This window comes from Abramis brama (genome assembly GCF_963993115.1).
Source record: "Abramis brama genome assembly, chromosome: 15".
Taxonomy (NCBI): Eukaryota; Metazoa; Chordata; class Actinopteri; order Cypriniformes; family Leuciscidae; genus Abramis; species Abramis brama.
The window spans coordinates 18,452,804-18,464,066 of NC_139977.1; the positions used below are offsets into that span (position 1 = coordinate 18,452,804).

At 37.6% G+C, this 11,263-nt stretch overlaps 1 protein-coding gene across 1 annotated transcript; it reads right to left on the reverse strand.

Moving 5' to 3' along the window:
* Positions 1-4,743: 4,743 nt before the first annotated feature.
* LOC311098053 (odorant receptor 131-2-like) lies at positions 4,744-5,715 on the reverse strand (the record flags this gene model as incomplete). The annotated part of the gene is made up of 1 exon (XM_084138117.1): positions 4,744-5,715. One exon carries the CDS (start codon positions 5,713-5,715, stop codon positions 4,744-4,746), a length of 972 nt encoding a protein of 323 aa, XP_083994243.1.
* Between the last annotated feature and the right edge of the window lie 5,548 nt (positions 5,716-11,263).

The window sequence follows — 11,263 nt, forward strand, 5'->3', positions numbered from 1 at the left end:
TCTGTTAATAATAATAAAATACTACTTTATTACGCAATCACTTAAAACTCACATAAAGTATATTATATTTACATTTTTTATATATGATCAATGATCATTTATACTTATGTTGTTTGTAGATAAAAAACAACAAAAGAGTCTTCAAACAATCTAAAGTGTACAAGTGCATAATAGGTACGGGCCGGCCGCATCAATTATAAATTTGTTTTTAGGAGTTTAACAGTTAACAGATTATGTGTTATTTCAGCAGCAAGACAAAGGTTGAAAATAACAATGTATAAAGAAAATATACTGTATGTATAAATAAAATGAAAGCTTTTAAAATAAGTTTAATTGAAAACAACAGAATCATACAATTTAATGTAAATAGGCTATGGTTCTGTTATTATCTTTTAAAAGTGAACATGTTTAAAAATGGCATAATAATAATAAAAAAAACTAGCATTAAGTCACACACACACACACACACACACACACACAAACTGACTTTTTCGAAATTATTATTGCACGTTAAATTATTATTTCATATCATAGTTATACATTAACAGAGTAGCCTACCTTACTTTGCTTAAATAACGGGGAAAAACGTCAACACGGCGTTGTACGCGGTACAATGAGAAAAATAAAATAAAAATGTAAATACCTGGGATTCATTTCCCAGAGAAGAGCTCTCAATCACCATGTAACGTTAGTGCTTGTTTAATATGCAGGAAAGATATTAGACACAGTCACAGCATTTTGTTAGCTGCCAGGGATAGTAGGCTACCGTTCTGAAGTGATTTTTTTTTTTAAAGCAGAATCTTTAGAGAAAACAGACCTAGTATCAGTACCATAATAGCTATTTGAAAATAATTTGTCATTTAATTTATTTTGCCTCTCTTTGCGCCCCCTGCTGCCGGTGACCTATAGAAGTGTCGATGAAGCGAATTATGGCAGTAGGCCTCCTCCTCAAAGTAGGATTTGCGACTGGGGAACTCCAGGGAAGTGCAACAACAACCCCGACTTCAGAATCCAGTATGGCTGAAACAGTAGTAAAATATATTAACACTTATATTTGTCTGTGTCTCAATAAACTCAGTGGTGCACACAGTAGGCTACTATCCAACCTCTATTTGTGGACATGATACTTCGGAATTATCTGTGCAAAATACCGCTTTCTGACGTGGTCACCTCGGGTGTGACGTAATTTCCCTCTTCCCTGGTAAATGGAACGCAGCATTAAAACAAGCTTTTGCTCTTCGTTTTTATTGGATATGGAACCATAAACAGAAAATACAATGTTTTGCTTTATTTATTTGAATTTTTTTAACTTTTTTTAACAACTTAAGCACATGTCCGTCAAAATCATAATATGCTGGCATCATTGTGACTAAATATATAGGGCTGTTGTTAAAATGTTGACTCGCTTCAAAGATATAGGCCAACGCAGGAAGAAGAACATTTATAGCGATAAGCTATGACTAGCTAGCTTCTGGCAGACGGCCATATGCATCGATTTAAGGCGAAAGAGTAACAATTTGACCTGACGCATGACGCATTATGAACACGTAAGCACAGAGGATAGAGCAAAACACGGAAACACCAGTCACGAATTAGAAGTCTAAAACAAGAATTTTTTAAAGAGAAATATCGGAGGAGTTTGAGTTTGTTGCCCAGCCCTGTTTGTTTGAATCGCGAGAGGCATGCTACTCCTAGCTCCTACATCTACGTAATGCATCGTCAAGTGCTCTTTTGCCGTAAGTCGACTTGCGTTGGCCGTCTGTCCGAAGCAAGTTATTTTAATCAATAAAGTTTTAAATATGGATATTTTTCTTACACAAACTCATCGCTTTGCTTCAGAAGGCCTTTATTAACCCTCCAGAGCCGTGTGGAGCACTTTTATCATGGATGGATGCACTTTATGGACTTCAAAACATAAATGGCCATTCACTGCCATTATAAAGCTTGGAAGAGCCAGGACATTTTTTTATATTACTCCGATTGTATTCGCAGTAAAGAAGAATAGGCTATATCATATACACCTAGGATGGCTTGAGGGTGAGTAAATCATCATGGGGTAATTTAAATTTTTGGGTGAACAGTCCAAGTAGGACTAAATGCTTCCCTCTAGACAGACAGGTACTTCCTTAAGGTTGATGCAGGGTAAACGAAATTATGGTAAGCACTAAGCAGTCTGCAAGCATCCCTCTACTCAAGCATCCTATGTTGTGTATCCCCCTTACAGCTCTTTTCTTAGCGCTCTAGGCTGAGGCCTGTCCCGCAGGGACGGAGTAAGGTTTTGTACACTGGTGTGTTTACACATGCTCCAGACACCGGTCACGCTGATGGCGTCTCCCATAGCAACAACACCAAGATGCAGAACTTCGTTCCCCGTTTAAAAATAGAAGCAAAGCTCACTGAAGCCTTCACTTTAATTTTGAGGCCAGATTGCACAAATGTTGTACTAAAAAGTGATTTATCTATAAGTATCTTTAAAAATTATACTTACTATGTAGGAGATTATACCATCATAAAATGTTTTTATTTATTTAAACACCCAATTATGCCAGAATTACATGAAAATCTCAGCTGCATTCAGATTTAAAATGAGCGAGCCTACATTGAAGGATGCAGGGTCCGTCACACAATGTTAACAGTCCTTACAACCAAATGTGTGCAAAAGCAATGTAAGACCTTTTCTGCTGCGATAATGCTGTCATGATCATCCCTTCCCTGCTGAAAAATCCAGCTTAAACCAGCCTAAGATGGTCAGGCTGGTTTTGGCTGGTCTCCCAGCCTGCTGGTTTATCAGGCTGGTTTTAGAGGGGTTTTGAACACTTTTTTAGCTGGTCAGGCTGGTCTTAGCTGGTCAGCCTGGCTGGTCTTAGCTGGTCATTGTTGGGCTTAGCTGGTTTTAGCTGGTTAGGCTGGTCTTAGCTGGTCAGCCTGGCTGGTCTTAGCTGGTTTTAGCTGGTCAGGCTGGTCTTAGCTGGTCATTGTTGGGCTTAGCTGGTTTTAGGTCATTGTTGGGCTTAGCTGGTTTTAGCTGGTCAGAGTGGTCTTAGCTGGTCAGGCTGGTCTTAGCTGGTTTTAGCTGGTCTTAGCTGGTCTTAGCTGGTCAGGCTGGTTTTAGCTGGTCAGGCTGGTCAGCTGGTCATTGTTGGTCTTAGCTGGTCAGGCTGGTTTTAGCTGGTCAGGCTAGCTGACTCTATGTCTTCTCTATTTTTCCTGCCACTGGGTGTTGTGACAAATAATGTAAACAATTCCAAGTATACTTAAAATAATCTTCAGGAGCACAGGCAACCATTCAAACAAATTCCTTTTATTTGATATTGCAGCCCCTTAAAACAACCCATTGATATGCTAACAGTAATGTACAAAATTATTAATTGAAATGATTAAAATGCTAAAAACTATAATAGTAACTAAAGGAGAACAATAACAGAATTATAGAGATACATTTTACATTACATTTTTCTTTTCTTTTTTTATAACATCTTGTATTTTTTTGGATATGTATAAGAATTCTTGTCATGGGTCTGGTAGGAGCAATCTGTCTCTTAGTCGTATGTACATATAATAAGATAATAAATGTGAGATATAATAGAAGAAAAATACGTTATAAAGAGCAACAAATGGACATTATACATTTGTTCATAGAGTATATTGTGATCAAGCAAACAAATTAATGCTGAACTATTTCTAGGATCACTGTATATCTCTTAATAATTGAATAAACATTACACAAGCTCATGTACTGTAAGGGTGGTTTATTTACATGCATAATGAACTATATGTAAATGTTGTTTGTAGATACAAAAGGCCTTGAAAAGATTTCCTTTAACAGTCCAAAAGTGTACAAATGCATAATTTAATTATAATTATATGGAAATTTATATAGAATTCTTGGTGAGGCGTTAACAGTTTTTTTTTTATGTTTATCCTTTTGTCCCTGGTTAGGAGACATTTTTTTTTTTTCAAAATTATTTTTATTTGAATATTAGTTGTTCAGCACCCATGTAGAAACTTGTCAATAATAGCTTCTATATTAGAATATAAATCAAATGAAAGCATTACAAATTAAAAGAATAAATACATGCATATACAAATTAGGGCTGCACGATATTGAAGAAAAATGCGATAACTCATTAAATAATGCGATATTCGATATGTGATATGATAATGCTTAAAGTGTGTAAAATAAACTTAAATTATCTTAATTCATTTTGTGACGAGAAAACATCCCTTCAACTTCTGAAAGTGAACAGCAGTGTTTACATAACAAGTGTTATTTTAACATCAGTGTATACCACAGGGTTTAGGGTTTCAGGTAGGCCTAAATTAGGTTTATTTAACAACAGAAACTGAATAATCAAATGTAAAAAACTAAACACTGCTTAGTTTTCACTGTATGAATTAAATATACTGATTATTATTAAAGCTACAAAAGTTATTCAGCCAAGAGCAGTGAGTGATTTTCTCTTTGTCTTTTGATCATGACCCCAGTTATTGCAAGCTGTTGCGATATGCATATTGCGATATATACATTTGCGATATTTCGATAATTTCAATATATTGTGAAGCCCTAATATAAATTAATAAATATTATGTTAAAATAAGCACAGATATATCACTCACACAGATATCAGTCTTAAAATATTTTGCCAGATAATTTCATCTGAGTTTGGGGAACAAGTTTAAATATTGCAATTATTAATATATTATATATAAGGTTTTTGCAACTTGTGAGCCACAACCATAGAGTTAATGTACATTAATCGAAGGCTTTACTTTTCCTGAACGATAGCAGAAAAAATATTTGAACAAGGGCCACACGGCTTCATCTCTCATACCATAGATCAGAGGACTCAGGCAACGTGGCATAATGAGAATAATAAGAAAATTTAGATATCTGAGATTTATGAAGAGAGATGAGTTGGTTCCAGTCATCATGTACAGTGTTCTTTCTATTGTGGTGTACAGGAAAGAGGTGAGACACAGTCCCAGCTGAATCAAGTGCAACAGCACCGTTCTGAGGGCTTTTTTAGCTGAATCTTTATCAGAGGAAACAGACCTGGCTGTGATCATAATGCTAATGTATGTGAAAATGATGATCACAGCAACCGACACAAAATAAAGAACATCAAATGCTTGATATTTATCCAGCTGCCATTTGAATAGAAACAATTTTTCTAATGTACAAAATATAATACCAGCTAAATAATTGGGGTTGACAGTTAAAACAAAAATAATGTCTGCCATAATATTTATAGAACTAAGGAACCAGATGATTCCTAAGGCGATTCCAGTCCTTTTTGGTGTGGCGATGTTGCAGTGTCTCAGAGGGAAGCAGATTGCCACGTACCGCTCCAGAGACATCAGTGCGAGAGTCAGAGGAGCGTTACGGAAAGTGCAGTAGGAGATAAAAACTAACAGAGTGCATATGGATGTGGGTATTGGAAGGAAACACTGAGCCACAGCATACATTAAGATTGAGACCAGCAAAAGCACAGAGTCATTCATAAGCATGTGGCCAAAAAGGATGTAGCGCGGCGTCTCATGGAATACACGCTTGCTTCCTAGAGCAAAGAGCATCACACAGTTTACAAAAACAAAGAACAGAGATGTTAACACAGCCACTGCAGTTTTAGTACTGAGCCCAGCATCCATGTCTTGATTAAAGATTTGCTGATAAGTGAAAGACACATCCCCAGCTGTGCCATTGGACCCCGCCATAAGCTGAAAGACGAGAAACAGTGAAACAAGTTTACTAATGATCAATGTAGTTTGATGCAGTCTTTTTCTATCTGTTGATTATGTGAATTAAAGATTAATATTTTCAAAAGTTTGCATAGGACACAACAGACCTCTTACACAAATGTGTTGTCTTTCTACAGTGAATAAGGCAGACATCAACCTTCCATCTGCTCCAGCTGCAGATTCCACAAACACAAACACTGCTCCTGAACTTATATAGATGTTAAACAGAGGCAGACAGAACCACATGGGTATACCGTACATGCCATTGCGTGGGAGGGAGCCCTTTTTTATTCAAAACTAAATTAGTCATTTTGTATAACCAATAAAATTAGTGAAAAGTTTAATAGAAAAAAATAGAACCCAGCTTATTCCATTTTACAAAACCCTGTTTTTCTGGTCACTTTTTTTTTTTCATCTGAGAAAGTGCTTCATGTGATCATGCAGCTAAATGCTAAGCGGCATTCTTCGTGTGTGTGGTGGGATTACTAAAGTAACAGAAGATGAGGAGAATGGTCCGTACTGACCGCATGTGCGGCCAGCATAGTCCATGTAAATGTGAACGCCACTTTCTTGTCACTAAGCAATAAGCGGTAACAATTTAAGAGACTATTTGTAGTTGAAATTATGAAAATCTCTGATGCATTCAGATTTAAATGAGTGGGCTAGCTGGGCCTATTTGAAGAATCCAGGGGCTGTTACTATACAATGTTCACAGTCCCTAACATATTCAACAGAAATGTAAGACCCTCTCTGCTGGTATAATGTTGTCATCCCTCTTAAATTCAATAAAACACATTAAAAAGAGCAACAAATGGACATTATACAGGTTTGTTTGGAGAATGTATTGTGAGCAAGCTCAACTCTACAGACAGAAAATTAAATATTCAACAAATTAATGCTGAGCTATTTTAGGATCACTGTAAAATTCATATGTTTTGTTTATAGTTACAAAAAACCTAAAAGTCTTTCTTTAACAGTCCAAAGTGTAAAAGTGCAAAACACAGGCCGTCTGCAAATATTATACTGTCACATCCACCATCTGTCTTCCTCATCTGTCTCTGCACTACACTCCCCAGAATCCTCCTTGGCGCACACCTGCACTCACTCTCCTCTAAGTAGTCATCACCGCCACCTGGATCCCATCACCTTTATATTCAGCACTCAGTCACTCACTCTTGGTCTGGTCTTGTCAATACATGTCTATTCATGACACACAGACTCTCTACTTCACCTACCTGCATACTTACCGTCGATCCCGATCTTCTTCAGCCTGTCTAACGTCCATCTTCAGAGAATCTTCATCATCTGCATCTGCAAGAGAAAGAGAGACTTTGTTATCATTCAGTTAAGCTTCATCCAATTATCTACTTCCTGTTTACTCACCTTTCACGCTGTGTCCGATCCATTCTGCTATTAAAATATCAAACTTACCATCTTGCCTGCTTCGTTTGTACGAAACCTGACATATACAAATTATATAGATTTTTTTTATTATAGAATTCTAATGAGGTGTTAAGTTTTTTTTCTATAGCACTTATACCTGTTTAAGTGACATTCTATTTTCACAATATTATTTTTATTTTATTATCTGTCTTTTTCCCCCTTGTGCAAATGACAATGTGTAGTTTCAGAAGCCAGACATGCAGAAACTTGCCAATAACCATTGAATGTTTTATGAATATAAAATTAAGAAGAAAGCATGAAAATTAAACCGAAAAAGGATATTGAAATTTGAAATTATACATGTGTGTATATCACTGACGCTTTTAGTCTTAAACATATTTTTGCCAGAGAATAGGTTGATCTGATAGTTTGCTCTAGGAATTGCTTGAGGGCATTAACAGGTTTAAAAACAACAACAATCATTTAGTCAAACCTGAAAAACAGTTGAAAAACGTATGAATGTATGAAACCTGTTTATTACAACATGCCATATTTTAGAGTGAGCAGAGCGTTAATGCATGAGTACTTCTGCAACATTTGAAAACAACAGTCCTTGAACCAAAAGGACACATATGAGTACAGTCAATCGGTTTTTTTTTCTTTTTTTAAAGAAAGAAATTGTTTAATTTATTTCTGATTTATTTCTGATAAATTATTATTTATATCTTATTAATTTATATTATTTATATATATATTTATAAGAATGTAAATGTGTACCTTGAAATGCAATGTAAGTCGTTTTGGATAATAGCATCTGCCAAATGCGTAAATGTAAAGATTAACATAGTGAAATAATTGAAAATCATATATTTATATAATAATAATATTATATAAATAATATATATTATTGCACATAATAAATGTTTATATTTAAAAAATAAACATAACTATAATTTAATGCAAGTATTTTTTATATCACCATTTGCATATCAACTTATTAATTCATGTCCTTTCAAATATCTCTTATTGTCAATGTACAATAACAGAGGGTCTCACTTTGCCTGAACAAAAGCAGAAGAAATATTTGAACAAGGGCCACACTAGGGATCATCTGGGTTTGTCTCTGTTTTGTATGGGTTTGGCACTTGTTTAGTTCTGTGACCTATAGTTTTCAGTTGATTTTTTTTCATTAGTTGATCATCAGTTATACCTGTTATTAATTTCATTGATTGGTTTGTCTATTTAAACTCTCTTTCCTTTAGTTCTTTGTCAGTTTTCATCGCGTTAGGTTTTGTTCCTGTGTTTTCTGAATACCTTGAGTTCTGTGTTAAATAAAACTTTGACTGCTGCGATTAGATCCATTTCATCAACTTTATTGCAACCTCACCACTACAGAAGAACTGACCCAAAAGCATGGATCTAGCTGCAGTCAGATTCAGGGGAACCAGTCCCTAGGCCTAGAGGCACACATGAGGGATTTCCTGGATTTGTAACATCTTTTCCGCCTGCATGTGTTTTTCTGGGCGGGCCTGAATGAAAAGACCAAGGTGTGCCTGTCTGGAGATGAGCCTCTGGGAAATTTTAAGGAGTATGTGGAGTGGGTACTCCTCCACAATGGTTCCCCATTCACAATCTGCGAGAGCGAGGAGGAAATCAGCATGCCAGCCCCAGCCATCAGCCCAGCGATAGTGAAACCTGTGCCCACCACAGGCACAGAGCTGGATCCTGCTACTATTGGAGTGCCAGCATCATGAACTGAGCTAAGGATTGTCCCAGAGCCCGAGCCCGACATAACGTCTGACCAGGTGCGTGAGCCTGCTACAAGGACTGTTCAATAGGGATTACTGGTGGAATATGAGGGCTTGATGTGGAGCCCAAACCCCTCTACAGCGGCTGATGGAGAAGCGCTGACTTTGAAAGTGAGTGTGTCATGCCTGTTTCCCTGTGCACTGAGCCTGTTTTGTCACTCAGCACCTTATTATTAATGTCTGTGTTCCTATCCTGCCTCCCTCTCCCACCACCTCTGTCTGTTCTGAGTTGGCCAAGCGTCATTCCAGAAAATCCTGCCTGTTCCACATCAGCCAAGAGTGTCATTCATGAATTTTATGCCTGTCTCGTGTGACCCTGTTAAGCCTGCCTGTTCATCCCCACCTGCACTGCCTCTCCTCAGCCCTTTGGCTCCTGCCCTGGTCACCAGTGACTCGCCTCGATCTGAGCATTTGCCAGCTTAGTCTTGGATTGTCGACCACATAGCTCCGCCCAGACCCTCCAGGCTTGTAACTCCACCTTGGCCTGTCGAGCAATCTGCTCCACCTTGGCTCCTCGCCCCCTTGTCTCCACCCGGGACTGTCGTCCCTACTACTCTTCCAGGCTTCCTCATCGTCCGTGCCTTCAGCTGCTTTTCATCCCTCTACCCCTTTGGCTCTGGCAGGCTCCTCCTTCCCTCCAGCCTTGGTCCTCGGTCGCTCCGCCTTCACCTCAGTCCTCCGGCATGCTTGTCACTGCTGGCTCCACCTCGGTTGCTTGTCACTGCGGACCTTCGATGTTGTCTGGTCCCGTCAGCTTTTCAGCTCTGCCTGTGTCTCCACTACCATCGGCTCCGTCTGAGTCACTCGTCACCCTGGTTCCACAGGCCAAGCCTCGACCGTGGCTTCTCCCTCCCTCAGCTCCGCCAAACGTGTTGTCTTTCTTATGAACAAGTCAGACATCAACCTTCTCTCTGCTCCACTGTGAGTAAGAGAGGGATGGAGTGAAAGCGAGTGAAAAGTTTGCACTACAAACCAGTGTGTTTATAATTACGACAATACATTACAATAATATGGTTAGAAATACCAGATTGCAATATCAAGCAGCAAAATGGGCTGTTTTATACCGCTAAAAATAACTGAAAGTGAATGACACCAGAAGCCAGACACATTCAGTTTACGAATAGCCTAGTTCTTACGTTAAAAAGAAGGTGGATAGCATGACATGAACATGTGCTGTATGGCGAATAAAAGAAAAAAAAAAAAAACATGGAAATAAACTGAAGGGGGTGGATTTTGGAATCCAATGCTGCTTCAATGTAAATCTGAGTAATTATAATCAAGGTATTAATCAATATTTTTCCTTCTAAACATCACATGAGTTGAATGACTTCTTTAGGCTTATGAGATTTTACTTTGTTATAGAAGTTACCAGTGTGATTACTGAAAAGTTATTTTCTATATTCTCTAATGTCTGTTTTTGATATCTGAATGCAGTAACAATGCTTACTCATTTAGCCCAGCTTCCAGAAATGAAATATGGACTCTTTTTTTGTTTGTTTGAGAAAGGTTGTGTTAGTCTTCTTGGTTACAGGTTAAGGAACCACTGGCATGATTGGAGATTGACTGAGTTGTTGTTCTGGACATGTTGGCACCCAGCAACCCAAATCTGTGACCTGGAAGGTCATGACGTGCCTAACTTCAGGGTCCGAGTGTCAGCGGCATAATCGATGGAGATATGTTCCAGTCTATCGGTTTATGTGTGGAAAATTGCTATGTTTATTGATTTTCTTAGCCAATCAGAATCATTCAACCTGAAGCAAGGACGTAGCTTAGACCTTGGTGAAGGGTATAACTGCTGTGATCTTTGTAACTGTAAGCGGGGTGGCCTACAAACATGTGAGTCTTGAAGCTGACTTCTGCTAATGAAACTGCAAACTATCTTCAGTAAAACTTTTCTTTAATTTATTATAATACTGACTCCGGGTCTTCATTCATCATATCTGGTTCTGGGTCTGTAAATCCCCTTCCAAAACCATAAGAAAATAAATTAAGAATTTAAAGCACATATGTCACAGGCCAATTTATTATTTATACATTTAATGAAAAGTTAAAAATAGTATTATCTAATTTAGAAGGTTGTCCAACACACTAGTTCCATGCAGACAATAAATTCTGCAATATTAATATTAGGAGACTGGTATTTTGATTTATAAATAAATAAATATAAATGCTACATCTTTTTGTATTAATTAATGGCATGATTGAGAACTTGGGCTGGGCTTTTGGTAAAGTTATAGGGGGAACATTGTGTTGCTTTTACAGCAGCTATACTGTTATATAAACAGTATATTTATAACAGTATAACATTATATACTTATAAAGATAGAAGCAAA